The sequence below is a fragment of the Cottoperca gobio genome, chromosome 3 (genome assembly GCF_900634415.1).
Source record: "Cottoperca gobio chromosome 3, fCotGob3.1, whole genome shotgun sequence".
Taxonomy (NCBI): domain Eukaryota; kingdom Metazoa; phylum Chordata; class Actinopteri; order Perciformes; family Bovichtidae; genus Cottoperca; species Cottoperca gobio.
Window position 1 is genome coordinate 8,166,622 of NC_041357.1, and position 24,580 is coordinate 8,191,201.

The 24,580-nt window shown below is 40.6% G+C and overlaps 1 protein-coding gene across 1 annotated transcript in view; it reads right to left on the reverse strand.

The window, feature by feature from the left end:
* otog (otogelin) overlaps nucleotides 1-24,580 on the reverse strand; it is a 56,915-nt gene that overhangs the window by 18,185 nt on the left and 14,150 nt on the right. Inside the window, 13 exon segments of the mRNA XM_029425320.1 lie at nucleotides 468-3,277; nucleotides 3,964-4,043; nucleotides 4,556-4,673; nucleotides 8,720-8,998; nucleotides 11,944-12,120; nucleotides 13,007-13,033; nucleotides 13,258-13,414; nucleotides 13,879-13,995; nucleotides 14,577-14,696; nucleotides 16,372-16,518; nucleotides 16,764-16,898; nucleotides 17,800-17,938; nucleotides 18,586-18,693. Of these exon segments, the coding sequence (XP_029281180.1) occupies nucleotides 468-3,277; nucleotides 3,964-4,043; nucleotides 4,556-4,673; nucleotides 8,720-8,998; nucleotides 11,944-12,120; nucleotides 13,007-13,033; nucleotides 13,258-13,414; nucleotides 13,879-13,995; nucleotides 14,577-14,696; nucleotides 16,372-16,518; nucleotides 16,764-16,898; nucleotides 17,800-17,938; nucleotides 18,586-18,693 (4,414 nt within the window).

Below are 24,580 nucleotides of genomic sequence, written 5' to 3' on the forward strand. Positions count from 1 at the left end.
GCTCTAAAGCAGGAGAAACATAAGAAGGAGAACTTTCGTTTGTTTAAAGCTGTAGTTGGTGCTCTTATTTTGAATTAACTTTCAAAACGTTAATGTATGGCTTTTTTATTATTAATAATAATAATAATAATATAATAATAATAATAATAATAATAATAATAATAATAATAATAATAATAATAATAATAATAATACATTAGATTTGTATAGCGCTTTTCTAGAAACTCAAAGACGCTTGACAAAGTGAGTGATATACTAGTTGATGTTTTGGTAAACATATAGAACATTTCACAGATGTAAATGCAAACTATTCCAAATGTGTCCCAGTTTATTTCCTGTTGCAGTGTCACGAATGACATTGGTTGACAGTAAGGCGTCATGAACCCAGGCTGTTGCCTAGAAATACAATTCCGTTGAAACAGTCTATAAATATAAATTGTGTCAAATTGTGGAAAAATTGAACCTACAGTGCACATCCTTGTTGGTGATACAGCCATAGAAGTTGTCCCCTCTGCTGTGTGTCTGGTCGTTTCCAGTGCTGTGTAAGGTAACCCTGGTACAGGAGGCGTCGTTGCACCTGGACTCGTACGATCGACTCGGTCCTGCTCAGTAGTTTTGGCCGAGGTGACTGCTGGAGGTGAAGCGCTAGCTGGAGTAGGAATACCGGGCTTCTGGGTGGAGATCAGGTGTGTATCAGGTGGAGGCGTCACCACATGGGATGTGGATGTTGACACTTCTCTCTCTTTGGTTGTCAGGGTTATCTCCGATGTGGCTGACTCTCTAGTGGTTGTCATGGGGACGATTGTAGTTGTGACTGTTGTTGTAGTAGGAACAGGCACTGGAGCGGTCACGGTGGTCGGGCGGGGAACTGCTGCTGTTGTGTCGGCAAGTTCGGTCGTGCTCGCTGTGGTGAACAAGTCGGCAGTTGTTGGGACAGTTGTAGACGGCATTACTGACGTGGTTGTTGTGCCAGGACTTGGAGTGACAGTCAGTGGGCCAAGAGTGGTTGAGCTGGACGTTACTGGTGGAAGCCTTGTTGCTACGGTGACCCTTGCTGTGACTGGCCTGATGGTTGACCTCTCAGTCGACGTGATTCTTGGGGTAACTCGGGGTGTCGTTCTGACAGTAGTCGTCCTTGCGATGGTGGTAGTTGTTCTAGCCGGTGTAGCTCCAGCAGTGGACACCAGCCGGGTGGTGACTCTGTCCTGGACAGTCGTTGGCCTTGGAGCCGCGGTGGAAGTAGATATGTGCAGAGGAGACCAAGATGGGGGCGGTGGGGTTGTAGATCTTGTTGACACCTCCACTCTGCCAGTTACTGGATGTGTCGTCTCTGCAATCGGCTGCAGGATAACAGGTCTGAGCGTGGTGGTCACAACATCTAGTGGAGCTTTTGTAGAGCTGCTGGTGAGAAGTGTCTCAGGAATACCAGGCGCAGGTGGATGTGAGGGTGTAGCCAGTTTCCTGGTTGTGGTGGCAGGGATTTCTGCAGTTGAGATTTGAGGGGACATGGAAGTTTTAGCAGTGGTGGTTGTCGCAGCAGCCGATGTCGCAGAGGTGACAACCAGCTTTGATGTTACAGGAATGCGTGGCACTTCAGTAGTTTTAGTGGAAGTGACCTCATGGATGATAGTTTCAGAAGTGACCTCTGGCGTAGTCTTCACTGTGGGGCTGTAGAATGGGGTGGAGGAGGTCTCCCAATGGGGGGGAACCCACGGCTCGGAGGTCTGCAAGGTAGACGAAGGATGGGTGGAGCTCTCTGCTGTTGGTAAAAGTGGTACAGCAGTGGTTTCTATAGGAGACACTGGTGGTACAGTTGGTTTTGTTGTGACAGAGGGACCTGTGGACACGGTGGACGTTTCTGGAACCTCTGGAGGTCTTGAAGTTGTGGTCTGAGTGGTTTTCTCTGTTGGAACAGCAGCAGACCAGGAGGTTCTCTCAGCATAGGTTGTGGAGGTGGACACAGGAGAAGTTGTGGTAATCTTCAGAGGTGGAGGTGCAGCCGTTGTTGTAGTAGCTAAAGGTATTTCAGTCACAGTGGATTCAATTATGGTCACTTTAATTGTTGTTGTTCTCCGGTCTGAGGTAAGAGCAGATGGTGAAGTTGAAGTCGGTACAACATGGATTGGGGTTGACTTGGGTAACTCAGGAACAGTTGTTGAAGAAGTCTTTAGTACGATAGGAGTGCTGTGCAGAATCTTCTCTGTGGTAGCAGGTGCTGATGTTGTCTCTGGACTTGCGGACAATGTTGTTTTACTGGTGGTGAAAGGCGCACCTGGTGTGACTGATTCCATGGTTTTAGATGAAGTGACTGTGGGCAAAGATACAGTTCTTGTTTCGACAGGAGGCGAGGTCGGGAGAGATGAAGAGGTTGTGGAGGCTGTGCTTGGTAAACCAGGAGGAATGGGTGTAGTTGTTGTCGGGTGTAGTTGCTCCACTGTTACAGTCTTGGTGCTAGTTTCTGTGTATGCAGTGGTAGCTGTGCTGGTTACAGTAGTCCTGTCTGTTACTGTAGACGTCTCTGAGACTGGAGCAGGACTTGGACTAGAAGTGGTTACAATCGGAGTAACTGCTGCTGAATGTGTTGTAGCCTCAGTGTACTCTTTGGTTGGTTGCACAGCAACAGGAGGAGGGTTACTAATGGTGGTGGGCTGTTCAACGGAGCTTGTGGTCTGTGATGCAGGGGTAGATGGCTGCAGGGTTGTAGCAGTGGTTGTGAAGAGCGGCTGCAGGAGGTCGGTGGGCTTGGTAGAGGAGGTGACCCAAAAGAGAGCTGTGATGGCCAAGGGAGTGCTGCTTGTCCTGGACGTGCTGGGCCCGAAAGGGCTGGTAGTGGAGCTCACAGCTCTGGTCGTCCATGCTGTTGTACCTGCTACAGTGGTGGACAAGACTTCAGTCACTCTGACAGTTGACAGCGGCTCCTCCACCTCTGGCCTGACAGTAGGAGCTACTGTTGGAGGAGATGGGGGTCCTGCTGTTTTGGAAAGTTCAGGGGCTGCAGTAGAGACAGTGACTGGATGGGTCGGCTGTTCGTCAGGGGCTGGTGGTGCCTTTGACAAAGTCGTCTGTGTGCTCACGGCGGGACTAGTGGTGGTGATTTTAGTGGTAGGACCACTGTGTAAAGGGGCAGAGGATACAGTGGTACTGGTGCTGGTGCTGGTTGTCTGGAAGGGGGTGGTGGATGCAGCACTGCTTGTGGTGGTTGCAGAAGTGACAGCTGCAGAGGTCAGCGGAGCAGTTGACGGAGTTACAGGCTGCACAGCAACTGGGACCTTAATGCCTGAACCCAAACAATAAAAAGTGTTAGAGAAGACAAAAAGACAGTTTATGAGACAGACTGAAAAGAGCGCAGAAAGCTTCCTTTTGTATTTTATAATTTGTAAATTCTATTGTGTCATGACTCTGTTCATTTCAGGGTTTAAATACTTTCCTCCGCCAAGGAGGTTATGTTTTTTCAGTTTGTCTGTCTGTCAGCAGGATTACGGAAAAACTACAGGCCCGATTGTCATGAATCTTGGTGGAAGGGTGTAGCATGGCCAAGGATACCCAATCAATTTTGAAAAAGGTCTGAATCACACAGTGGATACAATAATTATGTTTCACTTTTGTTAACATTTCCATATAGTGCATTTGTGCTGCATTTATTCATGTGAAAACCTCCTCAAGTCGGAACAACAACTCAGAAACAGATGTCAAGACGTTGTTTAAACACTCAATAGCAATAAAATACAACTCGGGAAATGGCACCATCTGAGGAGCACGTGAATGCACCATTGGCCTTGCCGGATATCTGGTATATGATGTTTTTAGTATTGTTTTATCTGAAATGTTTTAAATAAGTTTAAAGGTAGGGGCTGTAATGCATGACAATATGTAAAGAGTGAACTATAAATATCATCACTTATTCTCACTTGTTGCTTGTTATTTGAAGCAAATCACCACTGAAATCAATCAGGGGATACTCACAGTCTTCAACATAGACACACCGACGGGTGACCTCATCCAGCACCATGTGTGGGGGGCAGACAGGAAGGCACCCCTCCACTCTGCACAGAGAGCAACACACAGCCATTAAAATAATGTCCATTGTACAATAAAGGTTTATGGAATACATTGGTTGTGACTGAATCACAGTTAGACATGACTTAAACGCACGTCTTAATCGTCTCAAACATCACCTTTACAATATTTTTGGTACAGGCATGAAGACATGAAGAGAAAATAACACAGAAAAACTACTAAAATATGGTGCATGGAATATTTCAGTGAGTGAAAATGTTCATTTTCCTGCAAAGATTTTATTTTAGATTAGAGCTGTGAAATGTATGAGGGAATAATTTAAAACTTTATACTTTTCCTATAGTTGCTATTGCTGATATGTCACCCTATAACTACATCTTCCCTGCACTTAGCATTGCTCACATTTAAAGATCTAATTGGTAAAAGAAGTTCCATTAGATCAGATCAGTGAATGACGTCAGATATCAAACTCCATTAAAGACCGTCTACAAACAGTTTGAGCTGTAGTGAGAGTTATTGAAGAGGTCAAAGGTCTTACTGTGGGATGGTGACACAGGCTTCAGCTGACGGGTCGCTGCAGGTCTTGAAGCAGGGGATGACGCATGAATCGTACCTCCACTGACACCGAGGACCGGGCACGGCGTCCAGGCTGGGGCCTGATAAAAAACACACAACACTTCAATGTCTCAAGACTGTCTTCTCAAACATTGTTAAGGTTTAAAAATTATTTGAGGAAGAAGTCCAGCTCTGATATCCCTGCAACCTTAAAGTTACTAAAAAATAGAAAAGGTGAAAACTTTTGCTGTAAAATAAAAATAAAAATCAGATCAGCTTCAGATCAAATTTAATTGTAGCATTTTATATATATATATATATATATATATATATATATATATATATATATATATATATATATACATATATATCATATATATATATATCTATCTATATATATCTCTATATCTCTATATATATGTATTATATACTATATATATATTATATATATATGTAATGATATACTATCTATATGTATATATATATATATATATATATATATATATATTATATATATAATATATATATGCAATCTACTGAATCCTGAACCTTCCCTGCATTTTCAGTAGCTTTAAAGTTTTAAAACATTACAATATCTGCTAGTTTAAGCACATTATTAAAGTTGTATCATTAACCTTAATATTTTTAATGGTTGTACCATTAAATTAAATAAATATATTCTGTGTATCATGTTATACACATATCAGATTTGGTATCTTGGAAACATTTTGAACATGGTTGAAATTTTAAATTAAGATCTGTGGCTTTCAACAATGCTTTGCAGCAAAAGTGTTAAAATATACATTGTCTCAATTAAACTGCTTATATTGTATTGATAGAAAATAAAATCACTCTGATGTCGCCTGAATCTGCAGGAAAACTTGTATAAGCAAAATATATCACGTTACTAATCTCACCTGACTAAAAAAGATCCTCAAATGTTTTCACAGACCAGTAATGTGATGAACTTAGAAAGCAATTTGTGTCTGTCTGAAGGCTGGACTTCATCTCTCACTCTAAATGTGTTTGGCATTCACTGCCGTCAGCAGGAAATCCAATCTGCTATTGGCTCCCAGGCCTTTTCCATTAACTAACACAAATGCTGCTGTATTTTTAGCATCAGTGATTAGCCTGACTGCTCTCTGAGCGAAGTATGCAGCCAGAGGAGTCAGTAGTCTTGACCTTTGACCCATGATGGCCAGCTGAACCCTGAGTAAAGCCTCCTGAATCCTCACTGAGGTTTCCAAATATACAGTATATCTCAAAAGTGAGTACACCCTTTAGATTTTTGCAAATATTCTGTTATATCCTTTCAGGGGATAACATTATCCTACTGAAACTTTGATATAACTTAAAGTAGTCAGTGTGCTGCTTGAATAACAGTATAGATTTATTGTCCTTTGAAAATTACTCAGTACACAGCTGTTAATGTCTAAACAGCTGACAACAAAAGTGAGTACACCCCATAGTGAACATGTCTAAATTGTGCCCAAAGTGTCAATATTTTGTGTGACCACCATTGTTATCTAGCACTGCTTTAACCCTCCTGGGCATGGAATTCACCAGAGCTGCACAGGTTGCTTCTGGAATCTTCTTCCATTCCTCCACGACGACATCACGGAGCGCACGGATGTTGGACACCTTGCACTCCTCCACCTTCCTCTTGAGGATGCCCCACATGTGCTCAATTGGGTTTAGGTCTGGAGACATACTTGGCCAGTCCATCACCTTAACCTTCAGCTTCTTCAGCAAGGCCGTTGTCATCTTGGAGGTGTGTTTAGGGTCATTATCATGTTGGAAAACTGCCCTACGGCCCAGTTTCCGAAGAAAGGGGATCATGCTCTGCTGCAGGATGTCACAGTATATATTGGAATTCATGTGTCCCTCAATGAAATGCAGCTCCCCAGTGCCGGCAGCACTCATGCAGCCCCAGACCATGATGCTGCCACCACCATGCTTGACTGTAGGCAAAACACATTTGTCTTGGTACTCCTCACCAGGGTGCCGCCACACACGCCGGACACCATCTGACCCAAACAGGTTTATTTTGGTCTCATCAGACCACAGGACATGGTTCCAGTAACTCATGTTCTTGGATTCATTGTCTTCAGCAAACTGTTTGCGGGCTTTCTTATGCATCGGTTTCAGAAGGGGCTTCTGTCTGGGGCGACGGCCATACAAACCGATTTGATGCAGTGTGCGGCGTATGGTCTGGGCACTGACAGGCTGACATCCCACTTCTGCAACCTCTGCAGCAATGCTGGAAGCACTCGCACGTCTATTTTTGGAAACCAACCTCTGGATATGACGCTGAGCACGTGGACTCAACTTCTTTGGTCGACCCTGGCGAGGCCTGTTCCGAGTGGAACCTGTCCTGGAAAACCGCTGTATGATCTTAGCCACTGTGCTGCAACTCATTTTCATGGTGTTGGCAATCTTCTTATAGCCAAGGCCATCTTTGTGAAGCGCAATAATCCTTTTTTTCAGCCGCTCAGAGAGTTCCTTGCCATGAGGTGCCATGTTGTCCAGCATTCAGAGAGAATTGTGCCCAAAACACCAAATTGAACAGCCCTGCTTATCATTTACACCTGAATCCTTGTAACACTAACGAGTCACATGACACCAGGGCGGGAAAACAACATCATTGGGCACAATTAGGACATGTTCACTATGGGGTGTACTCACTTTTGTTGCCAGCTGTTTAGACATTAACAGCTGTGTACTGAGTAATTTTCAAAGGACAATAAATCTATACTGTTATTCAAGCAGCACACTGACTACTTTAAGTTATATCAAAGTTTCAGTAGGATAATGTTATCCCCTGAAAGGATATAACAGAATATTTGCAAAAATCTAAAGGGTGTACTCACTTTTGAGATATACTGTAAGTAGAACGTGAACATCGGGAAGACATGCCTTTTACTGCAGATCAAAATACATTTTTACCAAAAGTGAAGCAAATACACTGGAGATGTTTTCTCGTAGTTATGACTTCTGAATATAATAATGACTTCTTGTAATGAGACAAATGTCAATACAAGGTTCAAAATACTGGGGAGGCACAGGCTCCCTAGAAACTTTGGTGGAGCTCTAAAATATCGTAATTTTTGATGCCACTGTTTTTATTCTGGGCAATTTATATTTTCCTATAAACAATAGGCAAATAGTAAGTTGTCAACGTTGGTGTTGTTGCACATAACAATTTCCAATCATTTTGTCTAATAAACACAATGCTCTCTATTCCTGCTGTGGCCTGCTGTGGCCATAGATGCACTTTAAGCACTTTAAGCACCTTACGTTGTGTTTCACAGCCAAAATATTCTCTGTCGTCCCCTCAGTCTATCTGTCCTCCCAACCCAATAAAGGCAAAAAAAACACAAAGAAAACACTGTATCTATGTATCTAATCAATACTAAAAAAAAGATCTTTCAAATATGAATATATCTGCGAGAAACGAGGTGACATGCAACCACTCCCTAAACTCAAGACGCTACATCAGCAAATAGCCGTGGAATTGTGTTTCTATGGAAACAGCGTGTTGACAAAGTTTACTTGCTATCAGCACAGAGACATTCACACACTCATTTCTGTTGCATGTCAGATATTAGCAATTAACTTTGTGAGTGCAATATTATTATCATTACTGATAGGAATGAAAAACAAAACTATGAAACTAAGAGCCAGGTTGCATGATACCGGAATTTCCATTTAAGATGCCTGAGCAAACATACAGATGATAAAGTTATCACATCATTATCTCCTCTCTCCTTTAATTAAAAGATCTCGTCATTATGAGATTTTCTCCTACAGTTTTTTATTTTTAGTTGGTCTCATAGTTTTAATTCATAGTTTAATTCTCATAGTTGAAATTGCTGAACCAATGCAGTTGACGGTTTTTAATGATGCTGCAAAACCACCTGAGAATTGCTGAATGTTTTAATTAGTATGAAAATAAAATCTATTAGTTTTGTTTTTAATCTGTTTTATTGTTGAATTAGATTTGTAGGGGTGACTGACAGAAATGTCATCATGATAACAATATGAAAAATCTGGTACTTTCATTGCACTTGCATCTGTAACTCTGAATTTTGTTGAGCGGTGTCATGTGATGTGTTCCCTGCACATCGGTCATATCAGTGCTGCTGACCTGTCAGTCTGAACAGCGTGGCCTTGCGGAAGCTGTCGATGTGTCTGTACTTGAGAAGGTGTAGGCGGGCCATCGTGGCGTGCAGGAAGAAGCCCAGTTTTGCGTGGGACTCCAGCGAGTCGTAGCCGGAGATCCAGGTGTTCCTATGGAGGACGAAGGTGGCCCCGTCCCAGAATGCCTTGCTCTCCTCCCACTTGGCCAGCCCCACCTGGCCGCTGGGGCTCACGTACAGGAAGTAGTTTGGTCTGTCAGCTGCCTCGAAGGAAACCCGCGATGTGTCTGTGAAAAACAAAATGATTCATCAGTACAGCAGGAACCAGAGGGCATAGAGAAGGCAGATACTGTGATGAAGAAACAAAAGCATTATCTAGAGCAGGGGTCTTCAACGTTTTTCACGCTAAGGACCCCCAAACTAGTGTAGCGTGGAGCAGGGGCTCCCCACATTTACTGCGCAAATTTCTTTTAGTTCACCCCTCTCCTTTCCTCCACTCTGTCTCTGACTGTAGGTGTGTGTCGCCTACAGTATACTGCAACACTCTAGCCACACCTTTCAGATTACATTCATTTTTAATGTGAAAGTATCAATTGGTACAGCTTTATAATAGCTTTTACACCTCTTCGAGGCAACAGCTTATTTATTTCAACTTTTCTCGCCTGCCTGTTTCTTGTCACCTATCACTTCTAAGGGGAGACCGATTAATGAACCGCTTAACTTGAATAAAAAAATCGAAATGAGTAAAAACTCTTCTTCTTTGATTGAAAGTGGCTGAAAATTAACAACTGAATTAATTTTGTTTGCAGAAGCTGTAAATTGCCTAAATCATATTTCTTGTGCATCTGCAACAGGGAGGAACAGCTGAAGAAGAAGCTGCTGACATAGATTTGTGTTTGTTTTGACATAGCACATTTGACATAGACATTAGGGAGGCAAGCTCGCTCAATATCTTCAAAAGTAAGATAAAAACATATCTCTTTACTTTAGTCTTTTAATAGTGATATTTTATATCTCTTTACTTTAGCCTTTTAATGGTGCCACTTTAAACTAATTTAAATGATTTCATACATTTTATCTATACCTGGTTTAACATTGAATGTGTAAAGGTAACTGAGATACATTTCAGAGTGTGTATTTTTGAAAAGCCTGAGATCAAATAGACTGTTACCACGGGAACAAGAGGAAGTTTCTCTGATAAATGTGTATTGGAGAAAAACTGGCCGAAGGGAGTAAACCAGTTGAAGGGCCACAGGGGCCCACTGTTGATCTCATGCTTTCAAAATATGGCTCTGATAGTTTAAAACATTTACAAGAATGGTGTGATGAATGTGGTTTCCCGGCAGGAGGGTCGTTAAGTACGGCACAGATACGGAAACTAGGCATGATTTCCAATGTTATTTCATACTATTTTAATTGTGCTATTTTTATAATGGTACTTCAGACTCATTTACATCAACACTGATTATTGTACTGTAAATGCTCTTATTCTGTCTAATCTTGTACTAATTGTTATGTTTTTGCCGTGAAGTACTTTGGGCTGCAATTATTGTATGAAAGGTGCTATACAAATAAAGCTTATTATTATTATTATTATTATTATTATTATTATAGCATAAAATAACAGAATGTAAATAATGTATTGACACATTCAATAGTACAAAACGTGTCTGATCTAGACTACAGCAGCATCGCTGCTCACACTTCGGTTAACAGTGAGACCAGCTTGTTCCAGTCTTGGCTTGCTGACCAGTCTGGAGCTCAGGTTGAAATCAGATTTGGCAATCTGATTTCAGAGCCCTTCTGCCACTGGAAGTCAATGCAAGTCCATCTTCTCCATCAGTGTTTTCACTGAGACACTTAAATCATCCAAAACACTGTAGAACGCAGAGGAAACAGTGGAAGAGGAGAACGTCGATTGGCTCGATGTCAGTCTTTCTGAAACTCTTAGAATCGCTGAAGGAGGGCGGACGGCTTTGTTGGATATTGACGCCTGATATTTGGTGGGCAACACTGCTGTTCAGGAATTCAGTTGTCACCAGGAAAATCCCAGTGTAAGAAGTCCACTCTGCGTTTTATTGAAATCATCAGTGTCAAGGTGACATTTTAAAAAGTTGTGATCAACATTGTGCAATTATCAAATTTGAAAGCAAGCCAATATGTTTTCATTCACTACTTAGGTCCAGATGAATTATAGAACGCAATAATTGCAGTTACTGAAGTTATGTTTCTAATCACTACTTCCTACAGCATGGATGCAATAACAAGACTTGTGGTTAAATATAGCTTCCTGCCAGTTTCTCACAGTCAGCAGAAACTGTCAAATTGACTTCTGTGTCTTTCATACAAGTGCACTCAGTATTCTGCTGACAGGATAACCTATCGCTGTGGTATCTCCACATCGATCGAACTTTCCCAAACTCCACTACAGAAGTTCCCTTTCATGCACTGATACGGCATCTACTGTGTCCTCCATTAGTAAAGCCGACACTTCTTCTTTTCTGCACTGACACGAAATGAGTGTAAATAAAAACTATAAAGCGTCTCAGATAACTACAAGGTTCCCACACTCACTCACTTACAAACAATTCAAGGATATTTTGTATCATTTTCAAAGTACAGTATGTTCAAGAAAACTCTTGCTCTTGTTTTTAATTATGAATGATCAAATATCAAAATGGCATGAGGCACTACTACATAAGCGAGGCCTTTTTGCAAGACATCACTCCTTGAAATGAGGAAATATGCAGAATGTTCCTCAAAAAAGAAGATGGGGTAAAACACTCATCAGAGTTGCCTCAGTGTTTATTACTTCTGAGTCGTCTCAAGTTAGAAAATGCTGATGAAATCCTTTTTTTATGTGGTTGCTGTGGTAACATAAAATAAACATCAACTACAGGATTTTCCCTTAAGATACGTTCATGCTCTCAGAGAAAGAGCTCAGGCAGCTAAGCTTTGTTGTGTTTAAAAAAACAAGAACATTCATTTAATAACTTTTAAGGAGTTTCTTTGTGCACTTCTTTGCATTTTCTCATTCTCAGGTAATAGTTGTGACTTCTGACAGCTGATAAAAACAACTTTTCCAAAGCAAAACTAAAGGAAACGGCTGCAAAAAGAGGAGTGAGAGTGCTGCGCAGGAGAAATAAATAATCCCAGAGTCGGTTCTTGTAGTGAAGTGGATCCTGCTGCGTAAATGAAGTTGAACCATGCAGTCTGAATAGATGTAACTCACCATGTGGTCGGGCTCGGCTGAGGCCCGGCGTCATCATGAACTGCGAGAGGACTCCAGGGGCGGCGGTGGCGCTGAGGTTTCCCCGCTGCAGGAACACGGAGCCACTGGAGCTGCTGGCTGCCAACAGCATTGTCTCATCCCTGAAGGAGATCAGCCTGAAGGGACCTTTACCTAGAACTGCAGACAGGAGCCCATGTTAATGTATTATTGTTACACAGTATAAATGTAGTTTTAGCTCATATTCAACCCATCCCACAAAGGCCTCCATCACAGCTTCACATTTTGCAAATCATACTAGTCGCTTTAATTTTTCTGATATTCTTTTTTTCTGGTATTTTTCCAGTGGTTCCAGGCATGTTCACTTTTGTATCATATGAAAATCAATCAGCTGCGTAGTCCATCACAACAAATCTGTCAGAGTTACATCATCGTCATGGGGTAGTGTAGTGCAGACCTTTAAAATCAACCAGTGGCTGTCTGCAAAACTACACCCAGCTGGATGTTAACCTTTGACTCTTTCTTGTATTATTTATATAAATTTGCTGCCACCTACCCATTTGCACTACTGTATATTGCATATTGTATATTCTGTACATGTTTAATGGTATGCTGTGTTATGTGCATTGTACTGTATGTACCTTTGCTGTATTTTGGGAGAATCCAAAGACAAACTGAGGTGGACAATAAAGTCAATCTATTCTAATATCTAATAACAATATGTAATAATAACAGCCTCCAGCAACAGCACTAAACCAGCTGATGTAACATTACACACTAATACATACTGTCAATGATAACAACCTTTTGATTGTTTAAGTCTGAAAAAAACCTCAATATTTTTAGCCATTAAAGTCTGAATAGTTTTCTTAAAACTGACAAACTGAATTATCCAATCTCTGAATAGCATTCATCTAGCCTGTGAACAGTTTCTGTTTTATCACTTCCTTAATATTTCTGTGTGGAAAGTACTTCAGTTAAACATCATGAATAGATCCAACCTTGTGTAAGTGAAGGGGTGTGTGTGATGTAGTTGGTCTTATAGATTAATGGAGCGTTGTTGTACCTTTGTTGTAGAATTCACAATCATATGCTGCAGAGAGAAGCATAGAGACAGTTAAAAACAATGATATTATTAATAGTTAGAGATGTTACAAAAAGCTTAATTATCAAGACAAATAGGTAATACTTTTAAATGAGGCATACTAATGGAATTATTAATGGTTAATGACTAGTATTATAAGAAGAAAAATAATCAGATCTATATGAACTCTTGAAACAGATCTGCTGGTTTTTGGTCCCTGCGTTCTGACTTACGGCACAGAGACGGGGAGCGCCAGTCGACAGGAACGCCCTGGTGGCAACAGCGCTGGGCGTATGCCGCCACGCTGGTGCAGAAACACTCACAATCGCCTCCACGACTGCAGGCACACGTGTCTGCCAGGCAGTTCATGTAGAACCAGGTAACATCCACCTGAACATGATGAAGAACAAACACCTTAGTTACAAATTCTTACAAAAACCTTAAGAATGGATAAGACTTACAAAGTAGTAGGGTCGAAAAATAAAAACCTGCATTCTCAGGTCATACCCCAGCTGACTTTTCCATAATTATCTATGTATTTAATTGTACACCTTAAAAGGCTAGGGCAGGGGTCAGGAACCTTTATGACTGGGAGAGCCATAAAAGCCAAATATTTGTAAATGTATTTCCTTGCGAGCCATACTGTCCGAGGGTCCGTGTGACTCCTCTCCTTTCCTCCGCTCTGTCTCTGACTGTAGGTGTGTGCACACGTGTGTTTGTGTCGGGAGCGAAGCCCCGCCCTTCGCGAAACAGAGCTCAAAATTGTCTGCTATATGGCTCACGAGCCCTGACCTAGGGGATACGTGTTGGATACTCCAAATAAGACAGAGGGCTGTTGTTGTGCTGTTACTCACCACCGGGTGGCAGGCCTGGAAGACTTCACTGAGCAGCACGCCACACCTCCGCTTTGCAAATGGCTCTCTGAGCGGACTGAGGCTGCAGGGGTGTCTGATATCTGGACTGTTCACACACTGAACACACACACACACACACAAACACACACACACAGTGGAGTTGAATCACACATTGTATTAGATGATAGTAGTAGTAAGGTCTGGAAAGCAGTTTGTGAAAGAAGTATTCAGATATCTTAGTAAAAGTACTAAAACCACACTGTGAAAATACTTCACTACAAGGAAAAGTCCTGCATTCAAACCCTTATAGTAAAGTATTATCAGCTAATGTATGAAAATTAATTGTGCAGTAAAGTTCCCTGTCAGTGTTTTATATATGATGTTTTTGTATTAATATTACTGCTGCATTAATATGTATATTGCATTTTTCTGCTGTAAATGTTTGAGGTTGGGCTCATTTGAACTCCTTTATATACTGTTAGGTAGTTTAATCAACGGCAATGCATGTTTGTAGCTTTGTCTCTGTCCTGTAAGAAACACGTTTCTCTAAAACGTTTACTTTTCATGAGTTTCTCAGAAAAACAGCAAACATTAAAAATCAACACATCTGGAGATACATGGTTTCACTGCACAGGAAGGGGATGAAAAACTGTAACATTTTACAAGCTTGATGATGATACAGGCGACGTTTCACTCACCTCTGCTGCAGTCCAGCTGTTTCCAAACTCCTGTGCAGTCGGAGAGTCGATGTTGTCGGGTGTCCGCATCTCATTCACCGTCTTCATGTCAAAGTTGCCACACAGCCCACTCAGCTTGCCCTAAACACATCACCAACATCTCTTTTTTAAATATCATTATATCCTGAATACGATATAATATGGTCAGCGTTTACCAAACAGTGTGAACCATACCTTTCAACATTGGAATTTCAAAATAAGGGAATTTCTTTGCCGGACTCCGCCCATATTTTAACAGCTCTCAGCCACCAATGTAAACGTAAACACGTAAGGGACGGGTATATACATTCAGGAAATACATGTTTATTTAAAGTATGTATTACTTGTACAGACATGTTTAAAAGATTTATGTATTTTATTTGATGACTTATTATCATCAATGTATTTGATGATTGATGAGTTGTGTGGCTTTTGTTTTCCCCACAAGTACTTCCTTGCGATGGCAGAGTCGGGAAACATGTCCGCTACACTGCGACTGAAATCATCGCAGAAGCTGAAGGCTACATTATTTTTAGCGCAAAGCATCGACATCTTTCCCTCAGCTTTGGTCACTTGGTTTGCCTCCGACACAGTTCTTGTCACACATGAAGTCATTGACAGTGTATGTGTTTGTGCCTCTTGGCGTGCTTGTGCTTGGACACTTATTCCACCGTGTGCAATGCTAATATCTGAATGGCACACTTTACAAAAAGCACGAGTTTGCCCGATTCTGCTTTTAATAAATAAGGGAAGGTCTCCTCCCATTGGTACTTGCATAAAGTTTTAACTTGTTTGGCAGGTACAGCTGCGTCTCCATCTATCTCCCGTTCACTGTGACTCTCATCCATATGTTTTCGTCTTCTTCTGTGTGTTTACTTGCGGATAACATTTTTCAGCTAAAGTTAAACATAATACTGCCACCTGCTCTATCGGAGGCCACTTTTTTTAATTAGGCCTATTTTTTTTTTGTAAGGTTAAAAATACGGGATAATTACGGGAAAATATTTAAACGGGAGAAAAACGGGATAGAAGTAAAAATACGGGATAATTACAGGAAAACATTTAAACGGGAGAAAAACGGGATAGAAGTATAAATACGGGATAATCCCGGGAAAAACGGGAGGGTTGACAGGTATGGTGTGAACCCCCTGTAGGCATAAATAACAGTCTGTGCTCCTACTGCAGCGTTGTTGCAATAGTCTCTGGCCACCGGTGGCAGCACTGAGCGCACTGCAGCTGAGAAGACCCCCAATTGGTGAGCGACGAAGAAATCATGTGCCACGCTTCATTTCATGTTTTATAAATGTCTGTGAGACTAAAATGTTCAACGTTTCTCTGATAGCCATCAAAAACTGAAATATTTGAAAATCTCAATTTAAGGTCCACTTACTTGCTTGTTGAGTAGCTTTCGATCATATCACATGTTTTTTGTTTGCTCAGTTGGAAAATGTCAAAAATGAACTGTTGAACTCATCTTTTAAACCAACATGGACAGGAAGACCTAAAAGTTTGAACACCAACATTTCTATGATAACTGAGCACACTTCAGCTACTGATGAAGACCATGTGATGCGGTTAAAAGCCCCCAAACAAGCGAGTAAGAGGAGTTTGAGTTAAGATTGTTTTGTCGACTGCTGTATCTAAAGTCAAGAATGAACTGTCAAGTGGAGACAGGAAGCTGATGGTGAATGTAGTCTGAATATGAATAAACACATTTTGAACTGTATATATTTTAACTTTAGTCACTCTAGAGTCAGAGACTGATCCTGCGTCCTACCTGCCAGCGAGGTCCGACCTGGATGTGGATGGTCGTCCTGCGGTCCCAGAGGACAGTGACGTCTTCCTCGGGGAAATGAACCACTGTGAAGTACCCGGCTGGCCAGATGAACATCCTCTGCTTCCTGTCAATCACACTTGATGGATTCTGCAATTAGAAAAATTGATTTTTGATTTTACTAAAATATTCTCAAATATTATTCTCGAGACTGACTAAATATGATTAGCCAACAAAAATAAGTGCATAATCCACAACAAAACCTTTACATTATTTAGTTGCAGATATTCTTGTTTTTAGAATTCATGTTCCTTTTAGATGTAGCAAATTTGCTGCTGGCAAAGTGCGTCATTCTTTGACATATAAATGAAAAGTATATTGAAAGTGACTCTTACTGGCTTCCCAGTGTCATCATCGAATGCTACGAAGGATCTGCCGATGCTGATCAGCAGAGATTTCCTGCAGATGACCCCGCTGTCGAAACAGTCGATGTTCTCGGCTGTTACACTGAGCATCACATCAGCGCTGCTCTGTAGGGAGAAAACACAATCACAATCACTACCAAAATGCTGCTGACACTTAACCTGATATAATATATTCATACTTGGAAATATATACCAGATAGCAGTGTTTGTAACTCTATCTGTTACTTCAGCGTATAAGTCTGTTTTCATTAAGTTGTATTTTATCATTTATCTATATATATTTTTTTAAATAAACCCTAAAAGCACAAGTGTAAATAATTGAATTAAAGACTCACTGTCTTACTCACTGGAACACTTGAATGTAACAAAATCTTTAGGTGCCATAGGTGGCAGCTTTTTTTATGAAAAGTCAAAATGTTTGTTTCACACTATTCCTCTGATCTACAGGTGGCTTTAACACGCTAGCAATGTACTAACACATGCAGGGAAGAAAAAGACTACTAGCAGGTAAACAATGCTGGATTTTAGATACTTGAATTTGTAGAAGGAAATGCGAATTCAACACGTTTGTTGGAGTTCAAATGTGTCAGTGAGTTAAATAACTTTAGTTTGTTTACAAGAAAACTACACAGGGCCACTTTAATTATAAAGGACCATAACTATGTTTATTTGATCTTTTAACGGCTACAGTTTACATTTACTGCTGCTGAAACTGAATTGTAATAATGTATGAAAGTCAGTGTTTAAACTTGTGTCAGATGAGTATTTCTTCACAGTGAACATTTTGCCAGTTTACTTATCTAAAAAGAGGCAACAACAATCCACTATACTGTAAATAAATATAGTATCTTGTTTACTGGAAACTGCAGTGATGGACATAAAGTCCTGATAAAAAAATACCCAAAAAACAAAACCTCCAGGCCTTAAGTGAACAGATTAATAACTAATGGGTTACAATATCTGAAAAACTACAGTGTTGACTGTTATAAATAAATACATTGAATACCTTTACAAGATAGACTTTGCATGCACCAACGTAGTCAAACAGCAGTCCGTCAAACGTCCTGTAGTGGCGGTCACCGTAAGCCATGCACATGGATGGACATGGATGAAACACACACTGGAACGTCCCATGCTGGCAAACACTACAAAGACAGCAAAGCTTCAGTGATTCAGCATCAACTTGTTCCCACTTAGTATGAGGACATTTCTTTCATGTCTAATGGCCTCTTTTTGTTGGGAGCCTCAGGTTTACAGCAGGCAGAAAAGTGGCCAGGGAATTGTCAAAGGCTGAATCCTGCTCATTGCGCTATTAGGCTGTCATCTACATCTTCTTCCCTGGCTATGGCTTGCAGAAGAAATGGGAGGATGGCAGATTGACTGAGATCACTGGGAGAGTGTTTCCTTTCACCGACGATGAACAGTCTGAAGCAGAGGGAATCAAAGAGTCACACAAGGACCCGCTCTGTTTTCAAGGCCTTTTTCTGTCCCGTGATAGCAGAGAATTATGGATATCAGGTGGCCACTCCACTGCTCTGACAATCTCAGGACTCCACGCTTTCAAGCTAAATCTGACTTTGAAAAATTAGCAGCGTTGTTGGAGATTTGTCTTAATTCTGACAGATATTGTTGGCGGATAATTAGTGGAGAAAATACAAATTTGTATGCCATGACAAAATGGATGAAGACCCACTGACGTAAGGAAAAGATCATGTGAAATCACCAACATGTGTCTATTAAAGCTTGATCTGATTATATATGTGGCTTGGTCTTAATAAATGCATGAACTTACCAATGATGGCAGGGGGAGGAGACTCTGTCGCCGGGATAATACTCCTTTCCTTTCCATAGGCAGGGGCAGGATGCAGGTTCAAAGCACTCGTCTCCATGTTTCAGCAAGCTGGGGGCAAACACAAACTTGGTAAAAGTTCTGGTTTAAGATCGTGAGACAGTATTGGTTTGAGATCAGCAGATTATGGTGATGTTTTCTTGGGTTAAATGCTGCAACTGTGGCTCCGGAGGGCCAGATATTTTCTCCATCTATAAGGAAGATACCTACTTTAGTTGGCTTGTTTGTCCATTGAGGTGACATTTACCAATGACGTTCACACAGACGCCTAAAAATATACCACCACTGGCTTTCAGGTAATGTAAAACGTGAAAGGCCTTATCTAGTGTCCAGTGTTGGGTTTTATATGCATTCTGAGCCACTGTAGAAACATTGTGGTCCAACATAGTGGACTGTCTGAAGAAGACCCGCTTCCTATGTAGATATGAAGGGGCTCGTTCTAACACAATGAGGTTTCAGGTGATTATACACTAATGAAAACATAGTTATGAATATCATATTACATTTCTGCATACAGATCCCCCTAAATACTACATACTGGCCCTTTAAGTGGTCTGAGCTCAAATGAAAGCTCAGGTAGATTCTCCATCCAGGTTCATATTCATTACTGCCAAAACAGCAAAAAGGTTTGTTTTTGTTTTTATGGAAAAAGATGTGGTGAACATCCTGCAGCAAAGCATTAGGAAATGTTTACCATATGAAAACAAAAAGACCATAAAAGCTGCTGCAAAGTGCTGCAAACCATTAAGTGGAAACATGTTGGTTAACATTGAACGCAACCTGCGACATGATGACACAGGACTTAAAGACTGTCCCAGAGAGACTGGAACAAAAATACTGAAAAATACCCATTATAACTCTCCAGAGCCCAAGGTGACATCTTAAATTGTTGCCGATTAATTCTGCTGATTAACTAACTGTTACAGTTCTAGTGAAACCAGAACCCACAATATCTGTCCAGTCAACGTTGTTTTGTTTAATTTCTCCATGAAGCTGGTCATTCCCCAACCTTAGCCAAGCAGTTTTAGCTGAAGCTAACTCGGCTTTACCACAGAGGTGGCAGATAGGTTGTTGAAAGGATTGTTCGGGAAGGCACTGATATTCATTATTGAGGTACAAGGACGTCTTGGTAATTTAAACAAACTTCTTATCAATGGACCAAAGACAAGCAGAATATGTGGTCCCACCTAAAGATATGTGGTGTTGAAGCCAATAAGAGTAAGAATAAGCTGATTTAATTGTTGGCTGAAATCATCAATAGGCCAGTCAAAGTGCCTCATAAGTCAGTGCAGTCTAACCCAGAGTTCTTATTCAAGAACTGTGGGCTAACAGGATGCTATCATGTTATAACATAATCATCATTCGGAGCTTCGGTGTTCATTTCTTTAACCCAAATATGAGGACTGTCCTTTGCCAAGAGATCGACAGAGGCAGAGCCAAAACAGGTTCGCTTCCAAAGCGGAGCGATTCCAGGAAACAAAAAGGGAGAGAGTTTCAGGGGTGGGCGACTGTGGATGAAAAGCGGTAACACTCGTTAGCTACATGAGAAAACCAGACAATTAGGATTCTCAGAGATAGAGAGAGAAACACTCTTTGTCCGGATGCCTCCATTTGCTTTCCACTCTGCGAGACGAAGCTGATAAGTATCTTGTAATATCCAGGGTTGAGCTATATCCACTGGCGAGGCTGCAGACAATGAAGTGACATACTGAATGGTCCCGCCACAAACCTCAGGTTCATCTGAGTAGAGTTACACCCTTGATAAAATGGTGTTAACAGCTTCCTTTATCCGCACGCCAAGCTGCCCTATCAATTACTCTGATCAAAGATTCTGCAATCATTCATTCTCCTGACCTACGTGCACATTATGAATAAATCCCTCATTTTCAATTTAATTCCATAAGACGATGTAAAAGTGACTGAGGAGGATGTATTTGCATAGACTGGCGACAGACGAGCGAGACGATGCGATAGCTTGACTGCAGTCTGTGGTGCAGCCGGTGTTGTGTACACCCACTGAAGATCACAGGTTTAATTATACCAGATAACAAAAGCAGAAACTGTCACACATACTGTTAATATAACCTTCAGTGTTTGGCAGGCTTTGGTCTTTTTTATGAATATCCCTAACTCTACAATCGCCAGCACTGCTCGCCGAATACCCCAAAACTTTAGTTAGGAACGAACTCCTGAGTTGTGGCAAAGTTTACCCTCAGGAACATGTTCCAAAAGCAAGCAGAGAAACAGTAATCTCTATAAACAGTATGAATGCATCACAAGAATTCAGTTTTCCGTTTCCGAGTAGCATTGACCAATCACGTTTGAGCAGGCTTTGGTTGCATGCAGGTGAACAGTCCGTGTGGAGAGCAACAGATGCGGAACATATTTGCCTGAATATCCCCTGGCTACACCAGAACCCCAGAAATATAGCCCCTTGCCTCTTGAGTCTTATATAGCCGGTGGGTTTCGAGATTGGAGAAAAAAAAAAGTTTTCTTAAATTCAGTGGAAAAGGGTTACAAGTTTCCCAGTTCCCAGTTTCAAGCACAATTAGTGGATTAAACACAAAGAATATACATATGTCACATCTATATACATTGTACAGTATTCAGGCACACGCTCAAAACTGATCTGCCTGAATGCTGTCAAATGAATTGCTTGTTATGCACTCATCATACACAAATCCGGAAACTCAGTTGGCATCGTATTAAGAAATAACATATCATTTACCTCTGCATCAGAAGTCTGAAACAGAAACCGTCCAGTTTCTAGAGTTATGTTTTTTTATGTTTAGGTTGTTTTTTAATAGTATGAAAAGTATGAAATAATATAATTGAAAATATACAACTGGATTTTGATGTGGCACCTAATATCACCCTCAAATCCCCAAAATGTTCCTCCAGCTGGCTGTTGATGTTTCAAAACTCTATACGGTTCACTGTTGAGTCATATCGCCTCCCAAACTGCATCTTCACTGACAGGTTTGAGATTGTTTTATGTATTTATTCAATACTGTTATAGTTTGTATTAGTTTATATTAGTTTATACAGGTTAATCTGCAGACAAATAGCAAGTTGTTACAGTTGTATGTATATATACTGTAACCAAAACCAAATTCAGGTATGCTGCATGCTCATGTGCTGCACCTGAAAGTCCAGGTTCATACAAGTTCAGCTGAGCTAATTGTCACAGAATGAGAAATGAATGAATGGTCTACATTTTGATCATAAACAAAGTGTGCCATTGTGAATGAAAACACAATGGGGTCTTCTGTCAGCACCTCAGATAATTATTTCCCATTAGAGGTTTTTAAGTCCTGCTGCAGATGAAGTTGACTTTGAGTTTCTTTTTTCTGTTTTTCATGATAATCATCTAAGTGCAGTATTAATATGACAGAGGGGACACCTGCTTATCATCTGCTGTCTAATTTAGAACATAAAACCAAAGCCAGCCAGTTGAAGACATGAGGCTGATGTGGAGCAGGCCAACAAAGACATGGAAGTACTTCTGAAGCACAAGAGGAATACTCAAGTATGAGACTGAGGCTTTATATTTTGTGATATTATATATTGGTCTTTGGCTCATATTCACCATCACCCCTGTGCAATAATGTGTTGGGTTTTGTACAGGATACAGGTTATTTCACAAGAAAAGTACCACTCTAAATGCATCCATAAGAAATAAGGGATTGTGTTTCTTTCTATTTGCTTAATGATTTTCGCCTGAAAGGTACCCTCAGGAGTTTTTGACCACGAGTAGCACAATGGTCCCCGTTTTGTTTGTATCGTGGACCCACAAGAGGACGCGGGCAACGCAACACACGTTTCTGCCTCTCGTTTCACGCTAGTCCTCTGATCCAGGTAGTGGTTGCAGGATTTATATTCTTTTAATTTTAATCTACAGAGCCGCCCGAGGATCATACGGTAGTAAAAAAATATATTGATGTAGAAATCTGTGCAAACAGATTGGCAAACCGTGCCTGTGGATTTAAGTTAACATGACCTCCGCCTCGCCAGACGTAAACTATGAAAAAATATTAAATAATACATTCTGAACATGTACAGTAACGTTAGCGACTTGCAGGTGTTGCTGCTGACACATAGCACCTTGCTTGTAGTTTACATGTCGCAGGGTTGAGGTCATGAAGTTTGAGCCAGCTTTGGTTGCATGAAGGTTCCGAGATAGTCAATAATCAACTTCATTCAGTTTGATCCGTACAATGCCGTCAATCCGAGGACAAAAACTAAAGTCTGCCGCTGTAAAAATAACCTGATTATTCTCACTCTTAAAAACAAGTTTCTGAAATTCTGACTCATGACTGAACCTTTAAACTGTCAACCAGACGTTGCACTTATTAATACGGCTGTCATCAGGGAGCTGAATGAGATCTCTTGTGTTTATATTTACCGTAACAATTACCTCAGAAACTCTCCGGTTCCAGGGAGTTACTAAACGCTTGTACCATGACTGGCAAGATGCTCGTCACCCCAAAGGTCATCTTGCTCAAAGGGCAGAGTAGGAATAAATGCATAGGTCAGAAAACTTTGACGCAGGATCAAAATGGCTACAAGGAGTCTCTGTACCTGTCCAACCTTTTCTCTGTCACTGTGTTTAACGATGTTACACCAAACACTGCACAAACTGATGCCATTTATACACCAGGACTGACCTGAGGAATGGGGAAGGATCATAAATGATTCATAAAGACTTTAAGTTATAGATAGAAAATCAGTATATTATATGTTGCTCAATTGTTGATAATTAGAATATGAATGTTTAATGTTTCTGTTGTTTTGGTGTTAAAAAGGTAAGTTTCACTTTGAGGATTTTTGTTAAAGCTGCCAGTTTTTTACTGTGGCTACAAAATATAACTAAACTCATTACTGACCCTCTGGCTCAAGGTTGAAAATGTCCTGAAATGTGTGACCTCTTCTAAACCTACTGTACCTTTTATATGATTCCTTTTATATTTTACATTATATAAGCGGTTGTTTTCTTTAAGGTTCAAACCAATAAAGATATTTTAAATATCTTATTTTCTTTTTTTACTGCTGGATCACTGATTAGTTAATGGGATGTCAAGATAATAAAAACCCGACATGAATTGTATTTAATATGCACATTGTATATTCAAATGTATGTTTAGCTGTGTGTTTACTAACATTCCTGTCTTTTACTTGTAAATCTTGTGTTCTGCATTATGTATTAACTTTTAACCACTTGAATATTACTCGCGTTTCTTCTTCTGTAAATTCTGCATTTAGGTGAAAGAGAAAGAATATCATTAATTATACATTAGGTGTGTATACACGCCGTGCAGATTATAAAGCCTCTGTTGTCAGCTACGATTAGCTATATAATCTGTACCAAAGCGCCATAAGCGAGGATATGTTTTGCTAACCCCTGCCCGTGTATATTGTAATCAGGATGACTCTTGGTTGATGTCACAGAATGAAACCACTTAACCCTCCTTTCAGGCCGACAGCCGGAGGGGATTACAGGGATCAGATGACTGTAATATACTCCATGATGTCTGTCCACCTCATCGACTCGTTGTAAGGACTTTTGTCTCCTACAGATGATCTAATACTCATCAAAAAATATGGCTGCTAGCAGTAAAAGAACCTTATTACCAATATATACCACTCCCTCACAAGGCGTTGGGAATTAAGTGAGTTTTTGTTATAATCAAAGTTCAACAGAATTCTAGTCAATTTCCTAAAATCTCAACAGATCAACATCAGAACAATTCTTCAAGTGGGTCAGCTGAACTTTAAAAACTGACTGGTTTGCTCAAGAGGACATCATAGAGAAAAGCTTTCCTATAATTAACTATTTATGTAATGTAGTCACCAGCCTTATCTAGTGTCATTCTGGAAATATGCAGTATGTTACTGTACAGACAGACTCCCTGAATGAACCTGACAAACTCTTTATTTA